The 25,806-nt window shown below is 59.4% G+C and overlaps 1 protein-coding gene across 5 annotated transcripts in view; it reads left to right on the top strand.

Moving 5' to 3' along the window:
- Nucleotides 1–25,806, top strand: part of PRDM16 (PR/SET domain 16) — a 300,725-nt gene that overhangs the window by 131,712 nt on the left and 143,207 nt on the right. For 3 of the 5 annotated variants that reach the window (XM_036882765.2, XM_036882767.2, XM_036882769.2), the window contains exon 3: nucleotides 13,349–13,399. In XM_036882765.2, the coding sequence (XP_036738660.2) occupies nucleotides 13,349–13,399 (51 nt within the window). The remainder of the gene's footprint in view (nucleotides 1–13,348; nucleotides 13,400–25,806) is intronic. The other 2 variants (XM_036882766.2, XM_036882768.2) reach the window with 1 other exon arrangement.

Consider the following 25,806-nt stretch of genomic DNA (forward strand, 5'->3'; position numbering starts at 1 on the left):
CCAGGGCAGCACCCCCAACACTGAGGAGAATCTGTTTGTTAAATACAGAGAGGTAACAAAGAGAAAGGACTTTCTGTGTCTCCCTGCACTGCTGTCCATCTCAGGCATCCTGGGGCAGCCCCTGGAAGAGGGGTTGTATCCCAGCCAGGAGAGGAGTCCAGGACAGGGTCTCAGCTCCCTCTTGCCAGGAGTGAAAGCTGGCCCAGCAGAGAACCACAGGCAAGTAGAGGTATCCCAGTGTCTGTGTGAACCACGTCCTGAATGAACGCAGGCTGTCCTTGCCTGGAAGCCCACTCACCTGGCGACGCAGCCCTGCCCGTTTCTGCTGTGAGACCCTCTTCTCTCCATGTAGCCCCTTGCTCTCCAGGGCTCCTGCCAAGCGGGGTCTCGTGGTGTGCAAGTGCCTGCCTCCCAAGCCCCTGTCCTCTCTGGGTACAGGACACACCGCCCCACCCAGGCCACAGCAGTGCTTTCACAGACCCTCTGGCAGCTCCCAGCCTGACAGACCTCAGCTCCCTTCAATCTTTGGAAAGAGCAAATAAATTGTCCTGCTGAACAAAATCTCCCAGGCCCAAGAAGAGAGTTTTAAAAGTCCGGCTGTGTCCAGGAACATATGCAAAAACACGATCAGAGTTTTCCCGGGGCCATTTTTGCCCGTGCATAGGCTATAGCCATGTGGACCCGTTTTCCTGGGAGCACTGAATGCCCACGGGCCAGCTCAGCTGCGGGGGGACCTGGAGGTCTGGCACCAAGATGCTTGTGCCTGCAGGTGCCCCCGGGGTCCTTCCTTTGTCCCCCAGCGGCCCTGGAGACCCCTGTTCACTGTTCCTGCTACACTAATGGGGGTCATTCTCCTGAGTCCATCCCACAGACAGATGGTGACCTTGTCATGTTAAACTGACAAGCAGGCCACCTGGCCCATGAGCATCAGAGTGCCACCCCCCAGCCCCCGGCAGGGCTTCCGTGCCTCGGGAGGTCCGGGCCACGCTGGCTGGCCGTCCTGCTGCGGGCCGCGGGGCTGGTCGCAGCTGCTTCCAGGCAGCCTCCTCCAGGCAGCCTCCTCCAGGCAGCCTCCTCCAGGTCCAGGCGCTGAGTTTCCAGCTGATGCTGGATAAAGACCGGAGGAGCGCAGTGGGGCCCAGGCCTCGGTCCTCAGAGCAGGGCAGGGGGCAGAGCTGGCCCTGCCCTGGGGTGAAGTGGCACTCTGCAGAGGTCACCCGCCCCGCCCCCAGACGACCCCTCCCCATCTCGGGAGAGGCCCAACGTCCAAGGAAGTCAAGTGGCTGGAGGTAGAAATGCCACGGGGCGTTTGGAGGCTTCTTTCCTGACAATTCCGAGAGCTTCTTGGTGGAAAACAAACAGGAAAATCAATGGGGAAGGAGACGAGTGGAGAGGTGTCAAACTGCTTCCGGTTTCACACCGTCTCTTCCTGGCAGGAGGCGGCAGCCGGGGATGTGCCCTCTCGCCGGCTGGGCGCGGCCCTGCCGCCGTCTGCGGGGTCGTGCTCTTGGGAACCAGCCCGCCGTGTCTGCGCATTGACAGGCTTGCCCACCTGCCCGGGATGAGCTCAGTGTGGCGGCAGGCCTGTGACCCGTGGCACTGAAGTGCCAACCTCACGGTATGTCTCCCGCTCAGCGTTCCACCCCGGCTGCCGGCCAGGCGCAGGCAAAGCCACCCCGGGACAGAAGAGCTGTCTCTGCCCCCCGGGCCCGTCCCTGGAGAACATTCGGGAAGCCTCGTGCCTGCATCTCTGGCTCGCCCAAGGACACGGAACACTCGCCGGCTGCGGCCTCTCCAGGCTCTGCGGAGGCTCCGGAAGGGAGGAGGTGTCCTCGAGGGCAGGTGGCCTCGCCTGATCTGGAACATTCTGTGCAGCACCCTCAACATGCCTGACCCCCAGTGGGGATGCAGAAGGGGGCCCTCGGGCGTTGCTTGGAGACCCGAGGAGGAGTAGGGTGGGTGGGCTGGCCAAGCCTTGCTGGGTCAGCCTGCCCCCTAGAGCGCACCTCCGGGCCCCGGGGGTCCTGGCTGAAACACCAGTTGCACGGATGCCGCAAGACCCGAAGCTGCCCATTTACACAGCAGGTCGGCAAGCAGTTCCTCCACACAGCTGTTGCTGTAATTGGTCCACTGGGAAAGCGTGCAGCCTCATTTGGAGGCTCTCTGCCTCTCAGCGCCCCCATGCCCAGTGGTCTCAAGTTAGCGCAACAGCTGTGACCAAAACCCAGGCACTCGGGGCTCTGCCTGCTGTCTGCTCGCTGCAGCTTGGAAACATTCTTGTGAGACAGAAAGCGCAGCCCCCTCCGTCCAGGCCCCCGTCCTCCTCAGGGCCCCGTCTGGTCCTAATGCCAGCCGTGTGCTGCTGAACAGGTTGCTTGGCCTCTCTGAGCTCAGCACTCGGGGGGCAGGTGGGAACTCCTGGGGGTCTGTGGTGAGCAGTAAATACCCAAGGGCGTGCTGGGGCCATCCGGCGCGGAAACACTGTGCTGCCGGCTCACAAGTCTGCCGCACCCAAAGCTGGGCGTGCACAGCGCCTGCTGAGCGCGGGTGGGGAGACACAGTTAGGACGGGACGAGGATAAAAACCGGCCAGTAAAAATTTTCTGTCCCCCACATCACTGCCCAAAGGGGACAGTAACAACTGGTGGCCGCTGGCTCTGCTCCTCAGTCCTCAGAAAGCCCTGCCTGCCATTTTTAAGGGAATTAAAATTCAAATCTGCTTGGAAAATGTGGGGTGATGGTCCCTGACCTCCCGCCTGCCGGTAGTTAAAGGTCGCCCTAAGCCCCAGGAAGTGAGTAGGAACTCACGCCCTGAGGAGCCCAGGCCTGGGGGAGACGCTGGGTGGGGGGCGCCCTTGAGCACCGGCCCCATCGTGTTCCCTGGACCTTGGGTCTCAGGACTTTCAAACCCTCATAAGAGCAGCCATTTCCTGGGGAACCTCTGGCCCCTTCTTACTCACTTACGGATATTAAGGATCATCTTAGCAAACCAGTTATCAATAAGCAGGGTCAAGTTGAAGCACATTAATATGATTCTGTCAATATCCAGCTTTTTTCTCTAACTAAAAAGGGTTGGCAGTGAAGGCAGAACCAATAGCTGACCCTGTGATTTATTCCACCCCCGCCTCCAGCCCCGCCAGAGACCCCAAGGTGCCAGGTCTGCTGGGGCCACTGGGGGGTCTCCGAGGTGGCTCCTCTGCATGGGCCGTCATGGAGGTGCCCAGGCAGAGGCCTCCTGACCCAGCCCCTGGGTGGGATGGCAGAGGCCGGGCAGCACCTGGCACCCCGCACACCGCGTAAAGGACTGTTAGTGGTTTCAGGCGGCAGCGGCCCTGCCCTGGGAGGGTGTGCTTCCCAGGAGAGCCGCCTCTGGCTCGCGGTCCACTTGGCGCTGGTTTAAGCAAATGGTGATGAACAGGTGTGCCCTGTACACACTGACACCCATGATGGATGCGCAGTGTTCTGAGGTTGCAAAGGGACTGTGCAGGGAACATGAAAGAACATTCAAGAAAATCCAGAGAGGACTTGTTGAGACTGTCCTCTGTCCACTCTCTTGGGTGGCTGCTGAAGAATGGGGACACGTACCCACCAGGCCCCCTTATTTGTCTTGACAGAGCCCAGCGCCCTCCACTCTTTGATGCTCCTGTAAAGGCTTCAATTAGGCTGGTGACTTCTGGGATTTGCGGTTAATGTATCCTGGTGTCCTGGAGGCATGTTGAACTTCAGGAGGGACCTGGGAGCTTGCAAGCCAGGCGTGCATGGCATTGTTGTGTTGATTCTCTCTTTGAGGGTCTCATCCCTAACACATCCCCACCTTCCAGCGGGATGGCCTCCTCTGAGCCTTGATGCCTCCCTTCTAGCAGGATGATCAAATTGAGGGGCTCCTGGAATGGGGGGCTTTCAGTGCTGCAACCCAGACAGGCCGGAGCAACAGGGTTTCTGGTGCCCTGTGTCCTGGGTTGCTGGTGCAGGACATGCATGGAGGGGCTAGCCTGGTGTCGGGGGCCAGGAGGGGCAGCCTTCATCCCAAAATGGATCAGACCCCACCTGTGCTCCTTTGCTGAGCCGCCCAGGCCACCAGACCCCAAGGGAGCTGGACCCTGAGCCCTTCAGACCTTGGTGTCGGATCTCCACCTGCAAAGACTCCTGACCAAGCAGGGCGTCATGCCTGCCCCCCATGCACAGGTACAGGCCCCAGAAGCATCTTCTAGGGGAACCAGAGTCGCCACCCCAGCCCCCAGCGTCACAGAGAATTGCTCTGGGCACAGGGCCAGGGCCACCCCCAGCCTGGCCGACAGGGCGGGGCGCGGGGTGAGCACCCGGGAGGCAGCTCAGAGAAGGCTCCCCGTTTGCATGTCACTCCCGCCGGGGGTCTGCAGCTGCATTTCCCCCAGTAGAACTGCTGTGGCCCCCATGGTCTGGGCCTCCCGAGTCCGCAGGCTCCTTGCAGCTCTTGGCTGTTCGGCTTTCCTCCTCTGAGCCCAGGCCCGCAGGAGGACGCGCTGGCAGCAGGCCCAGGGGCGGACAGCTCTGCAGAACTCGCTCCCCTGTTTCCGGCTGTGGGGCCGGTTCCTGGGCCGGCAGTCGCGAGGCTCCTGGACTCCAGGGCTTCCCCTTCTGATGCTGAAAGTTATGACTTGTCATGAGTCATTGATGGAAGTGCCACACGTCACCCAGCTCTGATGATTTACGTGCACTTCCTCCGGGGACATCAATCTTGCGGAAGCAGGAGGAGGAAGCTTTCCACCAAGGGCAGGAGCAACGCTGGACACGCACCTCCTTGGGACCAGGGCCCGCAGAGGCCGCCCTGGCAGAGAAGGGGCCAGGGGACCCATGGGGCGGCCACCGGCGTGGCGCAGGAGCCTCTTGCACCAGCCCCTGTCGGCCGTGCCCTCCCAAGCCCTCCCTGGCTGGCCTGGGCCACCTGCATGCTCCCTTTGTGCCCAGGAGCTCGGCCCACCCGACAGAGCCCCCAGGTAGGGGCTCTGGGGAGGAGCTCCTGCTGGGCCAGGACAGGTGGGGAAGGGTCCCTGCGGCCCAGGGTCCTAGAGGCTGTCCTCCCAGGCCGCCCCATTCAGAAGGGCTGAGCAGCGTCTGTGGGCTGTGGTCCAGGGTCTGGAGCCGCCCAGTGCATGGCGGGGGCAGAGCCTGGGAGGAGCCCTGGCGTCGGCCTGCGGGGGCATGGAAAGCCATGGCTGGAATGGCTCAAGTCCTCCAGAGCTTTGGGGTGCCCTGAGCTGGGTCACCTGCACGCTCTCCTCTCTGGAAAGGGATATTGGGCGGTTGGTGCAAGGGGGGCAGGCCACAGCACAGCTCTAGGCAAATGCAGCCCCCAGGGGCAGTGGTCGATCCAGGCCTTGCCCCCGACTCCACCCATGACCCCCTGGCCTTAGACACAGGAGGCAAAGAAGGTCATGCTGGGGCAGGCCACGAAGGCCACCACTGTGGCGTGCTCCCTGCGGCACCTCCTGGGGAGGCCTAGGGGCTGCTGCCCAGGTCAGAAGCTGGCAGGAGTGAAGGGTGGGAGCCCTACCTGGAGGGTCTGCTGAGCTCCAGGTCAAGGGCCACAGACTTGTCTACTGGGGAGCGTGTGCACTGAGGTTGGCTAAGGTTCTGAGCTGTTAACAAGGTGACTTGCCTGTTGGAAGGAGTTGGGGAGTCCCCAGGCTCATAGCATTGGCTTTATTTCTCTGGGTCCTTTATTAGGAAGATGCACAATTGCTGCTCTGTCAGTGCCTGAGGAACCTGGGGTCGAGGACAAGCGGGTCACACCTGTGCCACCTCTGGGCTCTCTCTGGGGAGGGTCTGCCCTGCCCTGCCTTCCAAAGGCCCCCTTGCCTTTCCTCGTGGGGCTGGCTTGAATCCTGGGCCCACCTGTCGAGTTGTGCACACACGGGCAGGTCACCCTACTTCTCGAGCCTCTGCTCCCCTGTAAGGAGGGGGCGACCACAGCTCCTTCTCAGAGGCCGATTCTGTGTTTAGCATGTTCATGCCACCCTGGTGCCTGGTCTGCCCGACCCAGCAGGCCCACCATCCTTCTGGCCCTGCCTGTCACTGCTCTAGACAGCCTCCTATAGGTTCCCCGGGTGATGTTAGGGAGCCAGGCCCCCCTGGGGCCCAGCACGGCTCACAACCTGCGGGAGAGCAGGGCAGACAGCCCGCGCGCTGCAGAGTGGACACACAGACAGCACCTTCCTAGGGACCAGGGTTGATGCGAGGCCGCCCTGCCCTGCTCGTCCTGCAGCGCCCCTCACCCCTGCCCCCAGCCTGCACCCATCCATCTGCCTTACCAGTTTCAGCATCCAGATTTGCTCTCAGAGGCGAATCGAAACCCCCGACCCCGGGCCCTAGAGAACACTCAGTGCAGGGCCCCAAGGCCTTTCTAAACCTGGCGCCTCTTCCCATTTTTCAGTGCGCTTGTTGTCCCCTCCCCTGTCTGTGCATGTGACCCCCCACCGCAGCGCCCCCCACAGGCCTCCTCCCTCCCTCCACCTGCTTCGGCATCCCCTCCCCAAGGACCCTGTCCTCACTCACACCTGGGGACGGGAGGGGTGCCATTCATTCATCCTGCAGAAGGGAAGGTGCCACACCAGACAGCCCACAGGCAGGCGGGGTGTCTAGGTGGAGGGCGCGTGCCCACCGACAGAGGACTGCCAACCAACAGATGGTTCTCAGCACGTCTGACAGCAGCAGACCGTGCCCGCCGGTCTGGGTCTCTTCGAGGCCACACTGGCCAGAAAAAGCGACTTGCCCGCCATTAGCGGCTGCGGCCAGAGCAGCGAAGCCGACCTGCCACACTGTAGAGGGGCCGGGAGAGAATGCCCCACGTCTGAGGCAGAGGTCTGCGGGGAGGGGGGGCGTGCATCCAGGGGAAGGGGGCAGGTGAGTCTAGGCAACAGCCCCTTGCATGGGGTCTGGAGGCAGACCAGCCTGGGTTTTGTTGTTCCCTAAGAAATAGGGTTTGGAAGGTCAGGCTCTGCTGTCGTACACGAGGGCTGTGACCTCCTGTTGGACACCGTGTGGCTCTCAGGAAGGAATCTGTGTGCAAGCCCCTGACTTCAGGGTCCCAAGCAGGAGCCTTGGGGAATGCCTCTGGGGGGCGGGGGGCCGGAGGAGGAGGCCAAGGAGATGTGGGCTGGGAATGTAAACATCGGAGCGGAGACCTCCGCGTTTCAGGGCGGGCTCTCTGAAGGAGCCTGGGTCCTCTTTCGGGCCATACTTGACTGTGTAAATATTTTTCTTAGGGGTAAAGAGAGAGGCTGCATTCACGGGGCAGATCTCAGAGAAAGAACTGAGGAGTGTCTGTTTAGGCGTAAAAGCTAAAAACAGTGTCCAAGGCGCCTTTCAAAAAAATCATTTCTGCAGCTCAAACATGGCCAAGTCCATTTTTTTTAATGCAAAAAATAAATAAATATCGCCCCACTCCCAGTTGAGAGTGCTCAAGAGGTTGTGTCAACACTGTGGGGGCCTTTGCTCTGGGAGCCAGGGCGGGTCGGCCGGTGACTAACTGCCCTTCACAGTTCCTGTCGGGGCTGCCAGTGGGCTGCCCCCCAGCTCGGCTGCTGTCACAGGCCATGCCTGGCTGAGGGGAGACCCGCTCCCGGGAGGGTCCTGGCCGGGGTTCAGGTGTGAGTTCCGGTTGGAAGGGATCCGTCGCCCAGCAGAGCAGAGGCCAGGAACCAGAGGCCTGCATGTGGATACCGGTGCCACCACTTAGCACTGTGACCTTTGCCCTGTTGCCCCACCCCGCAAGGCTCTGTCTGCCATGTGTGAAGGAGGTACCGATGGCTGCTGCCCAGGTGGGGTTGACGTGAGACGTAACGGAGCCCCACCCGCAGGGACCAGGGACAGGCCCCCCCCCACTGTGCTCCCAGGAAGATGGCCCCTTGCCGTCATCACTGGTCATGACGGGCAGCATGGTGCTGAGGCAGCATTCATACCAGGGAGAGTGGTGGGCCTGTTGGGACATTGATTTGGACAGAAATGAAGGACACGAATTGTTCTTTAAAAATGCCGTGTTTCCAGAACTGGGGACGGGCACATGAGGCTGAGGGTGTCACTTACCAAGACCGAGGAGGCTTGAAATGCGGTGTTCCATGAACCCCGAAAGCCCATTAGCCCATTTGGAGGGCACAGCTTAGTCGGATGTAAGGCCCTTCCTGGAGGACAGGCCGCGTGGAGTCCCAGGCTGGCCATGGGGGGGTCACCAGCCTCGGTCTTGGCGGGTCTGCATGCTGCGTCTCCAGCAGCCCCATCTCCCAGAGGTCAGCAGACCCGGGGCAGCACGGGGTTGGGGCCTGCCAGCCCTCCTTCTCTGGACGACCTGTGCAACGACCCGCCTGGACAGCCCTGGGCACTCCCGCCTCTTCAAGGAGGAGGACTTGGAATCAGCTATTAGCCACTTCTAGACCCAGACATGCATTGCTCGGTGGGAAAACCAACTTCAGCAAACGACAAGAGAGAAGCAGGTCTCAGAGGCCTGGGCTTGAAGGTCAAGGTTAAGAGGTCAGTGCAGGTGAGCGCTTGCTGACCTCCTAGGCCACAGGCTAGAGGGGCTTCACTGCTCTGTGTGGCTTTAGAAGCCATGTGCCCAGGGCTCCGTCTGGGTTCCCTCCTGTAGCAGCTATGTTTTCAGATACTTTAATAACAGATTATGTTGAAGAGAGAGAAACCTTCTGCGATCCATTTGTGACACCGACCAGAAAGCCTAGCCCCCCTCGGGGGACACGCCAGAACTCTGGAGCTGTGAGCCTATGAGATGTCTGTGTGTATCTGCTCTGGGCTCATTTTCTGAAGAACAGAGGGTATTTATTTTAAGAGTCAAAAAAGACGTTTTGACCAAACCCACTTAGCTCAATGCTGGCACTGACGCCCGCCAGGAAAGAGAAATGCCGGAGGTCAAACCTAGCTTTTTTGGCTAAAATACTTAATCAAAACACACCTAACACTTCTGCCAGGGTGCGTTGATGGGGCCCAGAGCTGCAACAGCCGCTGCCAGCAGCCGGCCGGCCGGCAGCATGGGTGCCGAGGACACAGCGAGCTGGTGAAGAGGGCGTTCAGCGCGTGGCCAGGGGAGGCCGGCCTTGGAGGCTCTGGAGGGTGTGTCCCCTGGGTTTCACCCGAGGTCAGCACTGGGGGAAGAGCAGAGGTAACCGTGTGCAGACCTGCCCAGGCAGCTGTTAGTAGGGCTGGCGGAGAGAGGCTGCCGGGGCAGCGGTTCTGGGCCAGGCCCTTCTTCACAGGCGGGCTCTCCTTCAAAGTCTCCAGTGCCCATGCCCTCTGAGCGGGGTGCCACTGGCCCAGCACTGACCTCTCTCTGCATCACATGATTGTGGGCTCTTCCCATCACCTGGGGTCCTACGGCTGTGAGCACAAAGCCACATGGCTCGGCCGTCTGCACCCTGCTGCCCGAAGGGGTCTGCGGGGCCCTGGCCCTGCCAGCCCACCCAGTGTGGATGTGCACAGCTCTGCTGCTCTCTCTTGCGAGGCGTGTCACGCACAACATCTTGACCTGTACAGACAGTGTGGCTTGAACACCGTCTCCACATGCCCATCTGACCACAGGCTCCTGGGTAGGCAGGAGCTGTCTCTGAGCCAGTGCACAGACCTCACCAGGCTCTTCCCAGGGTGGCTAGAAGGGCCTGGATATGGCGTGAGGCTTGCATTTCCTGAGATGTGCCATTGGCCACCTCTTAGCCTCTGATGAAAGACAGTGCCCCGGCCGCCCTCCGTCTGGAGCACCTGGGACACAGTTGTGCCTGAAGAGAGGCCAGCTGTGTTAGGGGCCAGCAAAGGCCTGGGGGAGGCCTCGGGTTTGGGACCAAGGGTTTCTGGGTGACTTAGGAATGGTCCATATGGGTGCCTTGGACACAGCTTCAGGAAGGGCCACCCCGGGGCTCCCACACTGCAGGGACATTCCTGCACCGTCCTCAGAGGGCTGCCACGTGCTGCATGGAGTCCAGAGCAGCAGGCCCCCAAGCTGCCCCTCTCCAGGGCCTCCTGCGCCCAGACGCTCCCCACACCCACTGGGCACAGCCTGGCTTCAGTCCTGCAGTCGAGTCAAACAGGACGTATTTCCAAGACGGTCTCTGGAATCTTTGGGGAAGAATGACCCCCCCTTGCCCCTTCTTGCTGGCTGACCAGGAGCCCACCACTGGCCTGAGGGACCCTCCGGCCCTGTCTGCCTGGGGAGTCTCCCCAGTGCTTCCAGATGGCCACGACGGTGTCTGTTACATGCCTCGCAGACCAAGAACACGCTTGGGGTCACACCTGCCCATCCCGGTGATGGGTCCGTGGGGAGCAGGGAAGGTCGGGGCCACCAAAACCAAGGTGAGCATGAAGCCAGAATCCAGTGGGGGTGGCGCGCACCACGGCGGAGGGGGTGGCCTCCCAGGGCCAGTACAGAGTGTGCTGGCACCTGGGGTCTGGTGGAGCCCCGGGTGACCCTCCTTGGAGTGATGAGGGTCTCCCGAAGCACCCGTGATCCACACACCAGGAGAGGAGAGCTGGGCTTGAACTCTGGGCGTGGTGCCTTCTTCCCCATGGGGAAGTGCAGGGCACCTCCCTGCCAGCGTCAATGAGAGACCCACAAATGCCCACCCTGGGAAACACCCAGGCCCCAGGCTCCAGAATGGGGTATGTGTCGCGAGCTGCGAGCTGGCATCAGCCTGGGGCCCAGGGTGCCATGTCTTGTCACCAAGGGTGCCTGTGCAGGGTGGCACGGGGTTCTCCAGCAACACTGGAGGGAATATCGCATCTTCAGTGATGTGCCCTTGAGGCAGCAGGGCTGGGAGGCCCGGTTCTGCTTCCAGCCAGCCTGTAGCTCACGACAGGATCTGCTGACAGCGTTTATGGGGGCTCAGCGGCAGCCTGACCCCTGGAGGAGCACCCAGCCTGTCCCTGCTTGCTGGGGAGCCCTGGGCCACCACGGGCTCAAGCGTCTCCAGACCTGGGCCTGGGGCCACAGCAGGAGGATTCTGCTGTGTGTGTGGAGAATGAGCTCAGAGCTTTGCCCACAGCTTGGCCTGGGTACTGTGGGCAGGTCACAGCCTCCACACCTTTTTCCTCTTCCAAAGGCAGTTAGTTTCTCTGGGGGGAAGGCAATGCTGTGGCTGCAGGTTACCAAACTGCTGGGCCTGCATGGGAATGTAACCAGGCTGGGCCAGGCTGCGGCTGGAGGAGGCCAGCTTATGAACTCTGCCTCAGAGAGTCACTGGCACCATTGACACGTTGGCCTCGCAGACTGAGAACGTGCTCAGGATCACACCCGCCTGTCCCAGGGGCTTTGCAAGTGGCCGTGTGTGTGCAGGAGGGTCCCTGGTTCATGCAGGGAGTGGCCCCTGTGGCCTCAGGACACATGGGAGGCATGTCTGGCCAGGTCGGGTGGCTCAGGCGTCCCCAGCAGCCGGCGTTGGGTGGGGGCTTCCTTTGACTCCACTCAGTGGGAAGACAGGAGGTCACAGGGGGCTCAGGGCTCAGGCAGGGCGCCCGAGAAGAGAAGTCGCTCCCATGGGCACTGCCCTCCTGTGATTCTGTCCAAGGCCTGAGTTCTTCACTCCTTAGAAAAGTAAAACACAATTTCCTCCTCTGTCCAAGCTGCCCCCTCATAGGGGCAGGCAGATACACCACAGCCCTCCCCTGGCACAGGGTCCCCGTGACCCAAGCAGGGAGCCCCCAGTCCTGCATTATGCTCACAAATGGCTCCGTGCTGCCAGGTGGCCGTGTGCAGGGTGCAGGCCTGGCAGCCTGGATGAGAGAGTGAGCCACCTCACTCCCCGGGGCCTCCCAGAGGCCCCCCTGGCCCGGCCCCATCTGGCCCCAGGGCATCGGTGAGCATGTGCCCTCCCAGATACCCCTGGGGACCCTCCCACAGTCTGTGCTCTGGTCTTCACCTCTTTATGTCTCATTCTCTGTTTGCACTTAGAGCCACTTTCCAAGCCACAATTTTAGAGTCTATTAAAAGAAACATAAAATCCCCGATTGGTTAGAATGCTCAACATTTAAAAATATGACTTGTTATTACAGCTGGGCCAGGGCAGACCTGCTTGCGCTTCCTTGCCCGGCCTTGGTGGCGTTGGGGGGCACCCAGCGCGCTGTGTTTGTAATGTGGAAAAGCTTTAGTGTGATCATAAGGGGAGATAAATAAAACCCCTGGATTTGGTGCCATTTCTCATTTCATTTTTCCAATATTCATTTCGATTCTTGGTTTCTATCCTCATGAAAATGTTGCAGTTTATATACGTGTCCATGCATGGCACCTGCCATCCAGAAGGGGAAGCCCCACTTTTGCAGCCAATTTGTCAGTTTGCTTAGCTTAGAAAGCACTCCGGGGCCCATCCCTGAAACACCGTCCCTCTGGAGTGGAACTCGGTGGTTTTTAGAGATGCCAGCCAGGCAAGATGCTTTGGCTGTCCAGGGCCGGGCCAAGAAAAGCTGAACGGCAGAGCTGTCGGGTGGAGGGAAGACCCGGAGCAGCTGGCACGTCCTCCCCTGGCTGTCCCACTCCTGTGCCCTCAGCGGAGGGGTGGCAGGCACCCCCACACCGGGCCTGATGCTGGAGGAGGGTCGTCGAGGCCCCCGGCTCCCTCTGTGGCGTGGGCCCCACTGCTTCTCCTCTCTAGCTGGACTTGCCTTGAGAAGCTTCTCCCAAAAACAGCAGAGAAACATTCTCTTCCCGGGTGTCTGGGACAAGGGGCCAGCTAAGATGCTGCTCCCTCTGATTTGCCAGGAGAGAGGAAGCAGAGAGATGGCATCATGCCAGCCTGCCCACCCTGCCAGGGGCAGCCAGCCCCTGTGCGCCCACCTTGCCCTCCACAGCAGCGCTCCCTGGATGTGCCCGGACTTAGTGCAGATGAACCTGGTTGTCCCCTGAGCCCTTCCCCACAGCTGGGCTGCAAGCCCCATGCAAGGGACCATGCCACCCCCTGTTCAGCCCTGTGGGGTGGTGCCCAGCAGTCATCCCTAAACCCAGCTGTACCCACTGTGCAACACCGAGGAAGCAAGGAGAGCTGCTCACATGTCCTGAGAAGTCTTTGTGTCCCCATTGAACTGTTCCCAATAATGTGTGGGTCCCTCCCCGGTTAATAAAGGCCCAGGGTGAGCTACACAGAGTGGCTCTGCCCCATGAGGAACCAGCTGCCTACCCAGGGAGGCGACGTCGTGGGGGAGCCCTCGCAGTTCTCAGCAACCGGGGGACGCTGGCTGTGCTTGCTTTCAGATTTTGGAGAAGCCCGAGGTCTTACCTTATTGCATCAGAGCACACGGGATCTGCCGCACACCTTGCAGCCCACTATTGCTCAAGAACGGCATTGCGTCAGAAACTAACACCTCCTTTCAAAATTGTTTTGCAGCAGATGCTGACGGATACAGACGTGCCATCGCAGGAGGGCTGCATCCAAAAGGTAGGAGAGCTGGTCCTGCACCTTCTCTTGCCCCGGGTGCTCACAAGCTGATCACGTGCAGTTGCTGTGGCCGGGCCACAGGCTGTGAACAATGTGTTACCCGCCGTCGAATGCGTGCACAGAGTTGTGCTCCTGACCCAGAGAATTAGGATGGATGCTCATTTTCATTCGTGAGCAGGGAGGGTGTCACCTCATGGACCCGCCCTCATTCCTGGGAAACAGGGAGAGCTCTGTACTGGGGGATCCCATCAGGCCATGCAGACGCACGGAAGTTAAATAAACGCAGGTTGTGTTTATTTAACTGTCTTCACTGCATACGCACATGAAAAGAATATGGGGAGAAAAAAAACACAATTGGCTGCAGATTCAACAAAGCCTTTTGCTGTACTCAGCCTCCAAAGAGGGCCTGGGCATGGCCTTAAATAAGCAACCCATTAGGGGAAGAAAAAGGGTCAACGTGGACACCGTCTCCTGCTCTGCTGGCTGCTGATGGAGAATAGCTGGCTGACAAACATCAGCTCTCAAAGACCCAGAGAGTAAAGTAGGCCCCGGGAAATACACACATTCCCAGAGGGAAGCGTGCACACAGAGGCAGGCACATCCCACGTGTGCACGCTACAGGCCGGCCAGGCGGCTGAAGGGGGCAGATCAGAGATCGCCTCTGAAAGCCGAAAGCCCAAAGCCCGTCATCAGGTGGGGCTTGGCTTCCACTGAATCTGGGTCACGCACACACACGTGCCCACAACCGGCACGTAGACCTGCGTATGGCACACACACCGTGGCCGAGCCAGTCTCCTGGAGCAGACAGGGTAGAGGGACTCCCGCCTACACGCCCCCCAAGGGTGCCAGGAGGCAGAGTGGGCTGTGGGGAGCACGAGTCCTCACGTGGTCATCTAACTCAGATCAGGTGCTGTTTTCGTAATGTCAGAATCACAGGGTGTGCTCTTCGGGCCGTCAGCCTCTCCTGGGGGACGCGATGCCGCGCCGTGAGCGTCGTGCAGGCCGCTGCTCCCAGCCTGCCTAGCACTGCCAGTTCTCTGCTCCCAGCTGGATGGCTTGAGCCCAGAGCTCTCCCTAAGGGTTGGGGGACCTGCCCTTTCTCTCAGGGTTCAACCCCAGAGACACTGATTTTGGAGAAAACCTTGCCCTGGGACACATTTTCTGACCCTTTGGTAGCCACTGAAGCACCTGTGGTCGGGTGGCCTTTTTACCTCGTCGGCCTCTGTAACTCATGGTCTTTGGCCCCCATGCGGCCCTGTTTTCCGAGCAGATGCTGGGACCTTCCTGGGCCCACTGCCCAGGGCAGCCTTCCTCCCTCAAACACAGCGTAAATCCCCACGGCGTCCTTCCCCCTTTTCCTGCCTGTGTGAACCAGTTCACAGTTTCTTCAAGGATGTAAGGTTACAAGAGGCATTAAGCGGCGCCCCCACATCTCCCAGATCTGAGGTGTTCTTGCTTCTCACAGAGGGACCCACAGTCGGCGGCGGCCCGAGCCTCTGGGGAGAATGTGAGGCTTTGTTTTCCCACCACGAATAAGTCACTGGCCATCCTACACCAGGCAGGACTTCCTCCTGACAGTGGGACAGCCTGGCGGGAGGCTAGAGGGGATCTATTTAGGGGGGATGGGCAGCGTGTTGTCTGGCCTGGGTACAAGGGTCAAGGCAGAAAGGCAAAGGTCAAGTGTAAATGTAAAGGTTTTGAGGAGACAAGAGCCGGCTGCTTTTGAACCAAGACAGAACGTGGTGGGGCCCGAGCCAGAGCCAGCATTCCCCCGGGACAGCGCTGGCATGTGGCTTCCTTTTCTTCCCTAAACGGTGGGCCCAGGGCCTTGGCTGACATGGGCCAGAGCTCTCTGTGGGCTGTTCATCGGTGGGTGCAGGAGCCACCCAGCCAGGGACCTGCTCAGCTGCAGCTTGGCACGGGCCCCTGGGAAGCCGGTGGGAAGGGTCTGAGCCTCTCCTCACAGAATCAGAACAGACCCAATGCCCAGGGCAGCTGCCGGGGCATCAGGGAGGCCTGCGTGGGGCACGGAGCAGAAGGGAGCCTTGGCAGACGTCTGTGCCCAGCCCAGCACCTGTCCCTTGCACAGCCCTGCAGGCCCCGGTCTCAGGGGGGCTTTGCCCCCCACCGCACTTAACCACACACAACTTAGCCATCTGCTGAGTTCCAGGTTTTCCAGCCTTGCACTGACACAGACTATTGGCATCTGGGGCAGTCAGGTGGGACGGGATGTTGCCCAAAGCCATGTTGGCAGGGTGATCAGAACCGGACACTGGGGCCTAGATCTGGACCCATGGTTTCCGTTCCCAGACACTCTGGGAGGGAGGCGGGAGGGACTGAGAGAGAGATGTGGGCTGAAATGCCAAGGCAAAGGGGTCCCTACGCCGCTGGGTGGGAAGGACCAGCCACTGCAGCCTACACCTGACCTTCCTTGCAAGCAGAGGGCCCACGTTAGGAGCAGACGTGTCACAGCCGTGGCGTGCGTGCGTGTGTGCGTGCATGCCATCGTGTGACTGTATGTACCTTACTTAGTGTGCTATTTAAGGACCAATTTAGGGAAGTCTTTGGTTGTGGGACAAAGGCTCCCATTTATCCGTTTTGTAGTTTGGGATTTTAGTGTCTGACTGAACAGGCCTCTCCTCGTCCAAAGACAGGCATGTCTGAGCGTCTTAAAAAGTACCATGGGGAAGCACTGGGGGCAGGGGCTGTGTGGCCTTGGGTTGGGCAGCTGACATCTCTGAGCATCAGCTATTTCAATTTAGGGCAATTAAATTCCCTGTTGTTTCTCTGCACCAGTGAAGTATAACAGGGTCAATTAAAGCAATCAGTGACTCGACACAAGAGGTGCAGAAAACGTGATATTTCATGGGGAAGATGCGGTTATAAATTCTAAGTATTAGAGATCCAGGTGCTGCAGTGCTGTGGAATCATCTATCAGTTTACAGACAGGAAGCCCAGGCCCAGGGGGTCTGTATCCACACCCTCAGCCTTCAGTATTTGAACTCAGCATGGGCCTGGAGCTCCTGTTTGAGTGACAGTGGCCCAGCCTGTGAGGTTTCCAGGTTTGGCCCCGCCCCTGTGGACCAGCCGTCCTGCCCCTCTCCCGCCCCCTCCGTCTGGTCCCCTCCAGCCCTCACACCAAGCTGTCTCCCGCATCCCATGTCCACTGCAGGCCCTTGCATCCCTCTCCAGCCCCTGTCCCTTCTGCATCGCCCTCTGACCCTTCCCCACATCCCCATCCCCTGTGTCTGGTCCCTATGCAGCCAGCCCAGTGTGGGTCTCTGCCAATGCGCTGAACCTGTGCTCGCTAGCCCCACGCCCGCCCAGGTGTGCACCCAGGGCATGTCGCCAGTGCCTCCCCCAAAGTCACTTTGGCGGCAGGTCGACTGTGTGGCCCTCTGTAGCTGCCGTGCCTGGACCTCTGGGACTGTCCCCTCAGGCCGACTCTATTTAGTGTCTGTTTACTTAGAGGGAAAGCCCGGGGCTCCTGCAGAGCAAACATCTGCGGGAGATAATCTAGCGAGCTGTCCATCCATCACTGGGGTCGCCCAGCTCCCTGGAGAGCCCGCCGGAGCCTGTAATAAAAAGGCCGGGCGAAGAGGCTTTGGGGACGAATAAAGAGCCGTGTTAAGGGCCCGCTGAAAATGGATGGAAGACATTATTAAGGCTCAATGGCCGTCTTATCAAAATCCAATAGGACAGACATTTGGCAAAAGGCTTAAATTTATTCTTGGACTTTGTGGAGGGCTGGGATTTATCCGTTAACAAGAGTGTAGTCCACCCGGGGAGATGCTATCAGCTAAAAGAATTCTGATTTAATCTCTCTGGGGATATGGACAGGGGAAACAAGCCCCTGGCCTTTGTCCCACTATCTTGTTTTCTTTGACCATCTTGAAAAGGAAGGATGTCAGTACAGTCCAACCAGGGAGAAAATGCAAACAAAGGGGGTGACTTTTCAAATTTATTCTTCCCTTCTCTGTCCATGACCACCCCCCCCACCCCAAATGAGTCAGGAATTCTCGTCAGTAGAGCCAGGATGGGGGGCTGGGAAAGGTGCCTGTCAGAAGCATGGGCGGCTGGGTGCCCAGCCAGCGCTGCGGGCGGGGTGTGGAGGGCTGAGGCCTGGGAGAGTCCCAAGTAAATTGAGCTAATAAAGTCAGGCTGCTGGAAGAGGGGCCGTGATGGGTCCATAAATCTCTCCCCATTATTACGTACAAAACGCTACAGGTCATAAAAGCTTTCTGATGGCCCAGCCTGGCATTGTCCAAACAGGGTGATTGATTGATAATTATGATAATTTGTGAACTGATTATTTGGATGTTAGGACCGTGGTCTGTCCCACTGGGCTGCTGAGTGTGATGTTTTTCACGGCCTGTCCTGGACAAAATGCCTCTGGTCTCCTGGGTCCCACCTGGAGGGGGGACAGAAGGTAACGCAGGTTTGCTAGGGCGTCCGGAGGGAGAGCCCAGTGCGCCCTGGGCAGGCGGGAGTGGACGACGGCATGACGTGCCCGTGCAGCAGTTACTAGAGAAGGCCACACACCCTGCGGTCCGAGCACAGCCTGATTCGGGTTTACGGGCTGCGTGTGTGCCCAGGTATTTGTGTCCAGGGCGGCCTCCTGTGGTCTGCTTCATCTGCACTGTTGTTCCCCTGAAGGAAGCAGAGGTATTTTCCAGCTGGCTGGCGGGCTGCGGAGGGGGCAGGAGGGGCTGGACCGGGACGGGGAGATGGCAGACTCCAAACCCCCGGAACAAAGCAGGGATGTGCGCGCGTCGGGGCCAGCTGGCTTTACTGGGACTGGAAGGCTACCCGCGTTTGCCCTCGGCTCGGTTATCCTTGCCAGTGCCAGCAGGGTTAGGTTTAGGAATCCTCCTCTTTTCCTCTTTACGTCCCAGCCAGCGACGCTCAGGAGCCGCCGCGGTCCTGTGACTCAGCTTCAGTGTTATCTACAAATGCACTTCATTGCCACAAAAATCACCCCCGGGACCCGAGCCCTGAGAGCCTGGCCACCACAATTAATGATTTGCATATGGGGTCAGTTATGTCTTTATGAAATCAAAGTGTGTTTAGCGGCCACGGAGACGGCCCCCGAGTTGATTTTGATAATCTCGGGCTGAGCAGACCCGCTCGTCGCAGTAAGTCCCAGACAAAAGGCCGGACGGCGGCTGAAAGCCCTCGGACGACACGTCTCTCTTTCCTTTGTTCCGGGGTTGCTGAAAAAAGAGCCCGGAGTCCATTAATTCAGTGAATGAACATATAGTAAAGTCAGTCCCCTCTCGAGAACAATAATGTTGAGGTCAGCTTCGGTCGCCATGGAAACTAAGTACTCCTGAGAAGTTTGCATCCCTGGTTTTGCTGAATCAAAGGCTGCCTAGCGGAGAGGTGTAATGGGGCCAGGACTCCGTGGGCCGCAGAGAGCGCCTCGGCCCACCCCCTGCCCGCAGCAGCTCTGAGCCTGCACCCGGCACCCTCGGATGCCCCTGGGGACCTGCCCTGTCTGGCTTCTTACCCCGCACCAGCCCCTCCCGGGAGGCCTCAGGGTTTGTTGACGCTCTTCTGGAGAAGTGGCTTGACTTGGGTGGCTGCACGGCTCCTGGCAGAGAATCAGGCGCAGGCAGGGAGGGAGGGGCCGCGGCCTGGGAGCTCTGGGTGCCTCAAGGCTGCGCTGGGTAGACTCTGACCTCTGGCCACCTGGCAGCACCTGAACTTGCCCCCAGGCGGAGGGCGGGGGTACCGTGGCCCCTTCCTGCCTGATAACAGTGATTAATGGGCCGGTGGAGGTGAGGTACAGGCCACTCCAAGCTGGGTGCCAATGCTATAAATGTAACCTTTTTGCATTTTGTCCCCCTCCGATTGAGCTGGTTCCACTTTCTCCACCCCCACCCCTACCCCCACCTAAGGGTCCTGACATCAGCTTAAACCATCAGATTAGCTGGGGAGAGGCACAGGCAATTAATTTTCTCCCCAGTAATTCATTACCTGCTGTGGGACGTGCATTCTGAGGAAGGGCTCACCTTAGCCAGCGGCTCTCAGCCCGGGTGCAGCAGCCCAGAGGGGCCCCAGCCTGGGAGCTACACCTGAAGCCAGGGACTGGGAGTAATTTCCCCTTCCCTCGCTGGTAAGAAAGCAGTGAACCGGGGTCTTTCTCAGGCGTACCCCTGAATCGGCTTCTGGGCTGCAGCTCAGGGTCCAGGAGAAGGGAGAGCCAGGGGAGCCCCTGCCCCAGGTAGGGCAGGTGAGTGAGAGCAGGTGACACAGGGCCCGCTCTGTGGTCTGGCCCTCCTCCCGCCCTGCTGACCCCTTCTGCCCCAACCCAAATCTTAAGGACAGACAGAACTTGAGTTTCAAAGGACAGAGTCAGAACTTGAACACATGCGTTAGCGCAGACGGTAAACCAAGGGGCCTGGAGCCGGGGAGGTGGCCGGGTCCATCCTGGCCTGCCCCCAGCCCTGTGAACCTGGGTCTGCCCTGCACGGTGTGGCACTGGGCCTTGAACTTGGACTTCTGCATTTCCCGTTTCTGTCTCTGCCAACTGGGAGATGCTCTTCTCCAGTGGCTGGGTGACCGGGCACTGGGCTGGGTGGCAGGATGGTGAGCACAGCTGTGGAAGCCAGGGCCCACTGGGTGTCTGTGCAGGGGGTGACTGCTGTCGCCAGATGGGGACAAGGGGCGGATGAGGCTCTGGGTGCAATGGCGGAGAGGGTGGAGGGTGTCAGGCCTCTTTGCAGATTTCTGCCTCCCAGGCATCCTCTTAGCACCTGAGCAGGCCTCCTCAGAGTTCGCTGGCAGCCGCTTCCTGCCCCCGAGCCCAACACCTCAGGGCGTTGGAGGTGGCCCTCGCAGGAGGGTGCAGGAAAGATGGCTTGGAGCAGGACGCCTCTTGCTGGCACTGGATAATGAAGAGGATTTATTATCTACATTACCAGCTTTATGGGAGCCAGATGGTGGTGTCAATAAACCCTGTAATCTTCAGGTGGGTGCAATAGTGAGTTAATTAAATTGTGCCGCGCTATTTGGAGAGAAAAATATATCAGCTCTGAGGCCTATTAAGCATCTTCTGCCTCAGACGCACAGACACCCCTGGGCAGGTCTGGATGTGCCGGCTCGGTGGGGCCATCTCTTCGGCTGTTCTCCAAGGAGAGACCACAGGCTTCCTTCTGCTCCGGAACCCTGCCGCCCTCTCCTTAGCATGGTTATTACCATTGAGAGTGTCAGGCCGACCTCGGTTTTACACGGACATGGTGCCAGCGGGCTAGTCCTTCTCTGGGTAGCAGGCAGCATGGTGAGCCTGGGTGTGACCCGGGCCCTCCCACGGCCTACTCACTTCCCGCTGTGCCCACTTTTCTCAGGGCACAGGCTGGGCACGCCATGCCTCGAGGGAAGGCCAGCTCCTGCGGTTGCCCTCAGATGGTGTGCCCGTGAAGGTCTCGGGGGGCCCGGCTGTGCAGCAGAGCCTCAGATCTCTCCTCTCGGCCCAGGCCTGCGTCAGAGCGTGGGGAAGCCTCCCTGCCTAGACATGGGCAGGTGGAGTCCTGGAAGGTCTCCTGCCTGGAAGTAGAAGCTCTCGGAGGAGGCAGAGCCCCTCAGGGAGGGCTGCCCTGCCCCTGCCCATCCTAAGAAGCCTCCACTGTTAAAGCGAGTAGGTGGGCACCTGCCCTGGGCTTGGGAATGGGCAGATCCACCTGCCCCTGGCTTGCCTTCTCTGAGTCAGACACTGATAGCACACGTGCGGGTCTGTGGGGGACCCAGTGGGGCCAGACCCCTGCCCTCGTTCCCCACAGCTTCTCTACACAGCCCTGTGCTGGGGCAGGGGGTGGGGGACTGGGGCTGTGAGGGAGAGCAGATGGGTGCTCGGTGTTGTGGGGAGGTGGCCCGCTGCCCCCAGCGAGGCTGTCCCCTGTGAGATGCAAGCCCTGTGAACCAGGCACCCCAGAGCCGCCAGCTGCCGCCGCTCTCATGGCTGCTGTCTGTGGGACGCTGGCCCTCTGCCGGCCGCCTTGTGCGCATGGCTCATTTACCCCAGTCACCCCACACAGGGACCGCATGGCCATCCCCACCCTGCTGAGTAGGACACCAAGGCAGAGAGGGTGTGAATCAGTTGCCTGAGGCCACATGATTCAGTGGCAAGGCCAGGAGCTCCTGAGTGCCACCGACAGGCCTCTGAAGCGAGTGCCCGTGCGGGTGGTGTTTTCTGTGTGACTCTCCAGAGAACAGTGGGGGGCGGCCTGGACGCCGTGGAGTTTGGAGAAAGGCCACGCAGGACTGGACTGGAGTGACTGCAAGCAGGTGTGCCAGTCAGCTGTTGCCACAGTAATTCTGCGTGATGAACATCCCCATACGTGGGGCTTCGAACGATGCTCACAGTTCCTACTTACTATGCAAGTCGGCTGATCCAGGCTGGGCTCAGCTGAGCTCGGTGGGGTCCAAGCCGATGGCGGGGTCCAGTTTGCTCTGGATGGCTGTCCTCTGCCCTCAGACCAGTGGGCTCCCTGGGGCATGTGGTTCTCATGGCGATAAGAAGAAGGGGGAAAGCAGACACATATAATCATGGTCAGGCCTAGGCTAGGAAGGGCTATGTCATCAGTGCATCCCACATCGGCCACGGCTGACCAACAGCCCTGGATGGGAAGTGAGCTCTGCCTCTCACAGGAGGGATGTGGTTGTGTGGCAGAGGGCACAGAGGTGGGGACAACAGTGAACTCCCCTGCAGCTGGCTTCCTGGAGGCAGTGGTACTGGAGCTGACACACGGCCGACTCCCAGGGAGCAGAGCGGAGAGAAGCACCTGAGGTGGCGGGTAGTGTGGAGCCCACACTAAGGAGGCCGTAAGCACAGAAGGGCAGGCGCGGTGTGCTGACGTTCAGCCTCGGCCGTGTCGCAGCCGCGTGGAGCCAGCACAGCTTCCCCAATGGGTCCCGGGGGTGCACCAGCCCCTGAGGATGACCCTCTTCTCCTTGGAGGGAAGGTCTGATCTTTGGTCCAGTGTTGCCGGGGAAAAGCAGTACCCGGCCCGTCTTGGGGCCTGTCCCTGTCCCTGCATCTGTGAACACAGCTCTTCCATTTTGTTGACCCTGACTGACGGCCAGTGTGGTGGCCCAGGATGGGGGGATAAACCAGCTCTACCCAGTGCCTGAAAAGAGGCATTTGGGTAATCTAGCTCTGAGCAGGGGGCTATGGTAATGCAGGAGGGTGATAATCGGGGACTGGGGAGGTTAGGGGAGGAGAGGAGGTTCACAGGCACCCTGTACGTCCCACTCACTTCTCTATAAATCTAGAACTTCTCCTTTTTTTAAAAAAAGAAAAAAGGGCTTTTGTTTTTTAAAGAAGAGTTTTGAAAAAGTGGCAGATCACACACACAAGGACATGCAGACGTGATGGGCCTGGGTAGAAATCTACAAGAATGAGAATGTCACTCTTTGATATAATGGATGATTTTTTTAGGGGTCTTTTGGTTCTTAAATACGTTACCTTATGTAAAGCGCTTATACACGGCTCGCGTGCCTGGCTCTAGCAGCACAGTACGTGGGAAAACATGTTAACGCTGTGGTGGAGAATGGTGAGTCCATGGAAAGTGTCCCTGTTTGCTGGATGACCAGGATTCCCCATCTCACCTACATCCAGGCGCCGTCAGCGCCGTTCACCCACCCGTCTGAGTTCCTTTCAGGCCTGTGGCTAGACAGGCCACCGGGCCGTGGCTCTGAGTGATGGGCGCTGTGTCACTCCCGGGCCCGGCAGCTAGTCAAGAGCGTGATAGCCTCCAGGGCTCTCTGCCCTGCAGCATAGCGTCCAGGACATTCCGATAGCTCCCCAGGTGGTCACCTTAAGCAAAGCCACCGTGTGAATCAGGCCCAGAGGAGAGGCACAACTTTGTGTTACTTTGTCAGGCCTCTGAGTTTCTCACTGCAGCGTTGCCCTGGCCCACCCACCCACTCTGCAAATACTCGCCAAGCGCCCACTGCGCGCAGCACACTGTCCCAGGCGCTGGAGACACACGGCCGAATTCCAGCAGGTCTCACCCCCCCTGGGGTCCGTGTTCTTCTGCAGTCTGCTCACCTATGAGGACGGACCTCTTGTGTCCTTTGTGCTGTGGGTTCCCTGGGGACACCTTGTGCAGCGTTCCGGATCAGATGCCCTCACGCCGGGGCGAGCTTCCAAGACCTCTTGGGCTGTTCGCTGCCTTCCTTGCTGGCAGAAACGCTTCCGTCTTGCCGCGTCCCTGCAGACTGGTGATCCTGAGGGGTCATTTTTCTCGGCAGTTCCTCCTCTTGGTCCTCTATTATGTACAGGGGGTCATTATGAGGATAACAAATGGATTCTGGACAAAAAGAGTGGGATTCTTAATTTAACAGATTCAGTGTGAGTGTATCGTTTTCTTAGTTAATATTTCCTTTTTTGAATAATCCTTCAGCCCCGACCTCTTTGTACGTGAACAGAACTCATCATTTCGCCCGACCCCCGCTTCCATCAGCGGAGGCTCTCGTGGTGAAACGGTTTCTTCTTACCAAGTTAACAAGATGTTTCTCCAGTAGAGTGTTGATAAATTAAGTAATAAAAGGCAAGACTTATTATTTTATGTTGGAACCCTGCCTCTGTTATTTCTGAGCAATGGCCAAGATTCAGAGTATTCGCCACAGAAACGTTCAAGTTGCTGGGGATGGAAAAATTATCACATAAAAAGGGTCTGACACGGCGTTCATCACGGATCGGCCGAGAGCGAGGAGAGATATTCAAAGATATTAAATAAATAAAAACCCGCTTCTGCAGGCTCACACGGAGTGCGAGGGAGTCGGTGTGAGCACAGCGCTCTCGGCGTGTACTCGCGGGCGTCCTGCGGGCCTCGGTCAGGCCGGCGCTTTCTTTCTGCCTCCCAAACCCGAGGCTCTGGGTTTCGAAGGCCCCGAAAGGGCAGATAATTATCGGAAGAGAATCTGAAGCGTGGGCACCCCAGAGAGCAGCAAAAATAAAATGAGGAGGAGGAATTTTGAATAGATTTCCTCCCTTTGTATTTCTGTTTTGGACGAGAAGTGCAGAGGCAGGAGTGAAAAGGAACCGGTAAGGTCGCGAAAAACATCAAATGAGCCTTCGGGAAGGCCTGGAGTGGCGGCCCCCTGGCAGGGGGTGCGGTGAGGGGCGCCTGCACCCCGTGTCTGCCCACGTGTGGCCTCCGGGAGGCAGAGCCGGCCCGAGGAGCGGCCTGTGTGGCCCCAGGAGGAGGGTGAGGCAGGCGCTGACTGGGTGCCAGGCAGGGGCCCCGCCGCAGCCACCGTGGCAGTGGAGGGCAGCTCCTGGGTGTCTTCCCACGTGCAGAGTCGGGCCAGGCTGGGGCCGGGACCCAGGGCTGCAGGGCCACATCCGCGTGCTCACTGCCGTGTCCCTGCCCCTCGCCGAGGTGGCCGGCTTAGGTCTCACCAGGGGACTGCTGCCGCAGCCCGTGACAGTCCCAGGAGGCGCCTGCTCTTCTTCTGTGCGGCTCACATGGGTGAACTGACCCACCCAGGGTCCCAAAGCTGGGAAGCTGCGACTCGGTCCCTCAGAAAGCTTTCCACACCCAGTTTCTCAGACACCGGTCTCTGCCAAAGGGACCCCCTCAATACAGTTCACGGGACAGCCAGACAGTGCACCGTCTGGACCCTCTGCTTTCCTAGGTGTCTGACCGGGAGCCAGGTGCCGTGTGCATGAGGGTCTCCTCGGCCTGGGCTGGCATCCGCCTCTCTCCTGGCTGGTCTTGCAAGTCATTTTGACTGCTCTTCCCTCCCAGTGCTGCCCTCACACCCAGACCTCTCTTTAATTATCGCATTTTGGCCCCACGGGGTCACCTAGTGCTCCTGAAAGCCTCTCCCCGGGACGTGGCACGCCCCCTCTCTCCAGCTCTTCCCTCCCAGCCCCCACTCGGCACCCCAGGGGGCTGCCTTCCAGGCATCCAGCAAGACAGAAGGGCATTGGCTGTCAGAACCCAAGCAAGTGCCCCGTTCTGCCCTCCCGTGGGGCATGTCCTGCCTACCCTGGCCCCTGTGGCTCTGGGAGCAGACTCCCAAAAACGGCCTCAGAGGCACTCCCAGGTTGCTCCACTGAGCCCACAGTTGCCTTTTGCCCAGCCTCCTCTGAGCTTCTAAGCCCCCCTGAAGGCCTGCCCGCAACATTTCCTGTGGGCCTGACAGACTGGGTGAGAGAAAGGACTTCTTTGGGGGGAGAAAGCCTGTGCGAGGACTTCTTTATCCTCGGGCACGTTGATCTCCTCACCTGTGAAATGGAGACAATGACAGTGCCTGCCTCAAAGTCGTGGTTAGTGACCACATGAGTTACGATGTGAAAAGCACCCGGCACATGCTTAGGCCCCAGAGTGGGACCGGGTGGTGGTGGTGGTGGTGACGGCGGTGATGAGCCCTCAAGGTCCCACCCAGACTCAGCA

The sequence above is a fragment of the Manis pentadactyla genome, chromosome 4, assembly GCF_030020395.1.
Source record: "Manis pentadactyla isolate mManPen7 chromosome 4, mManPen7.hap1, whole genome shotgun sequence".
In the NCBI taxonomy this organism is placed as follows: domain Eukaryota; kingdom Metazoa; phylum Chordata; class Mammalia; order Pholidota; family Manidae; genus Manis; species Manis pentadactyla.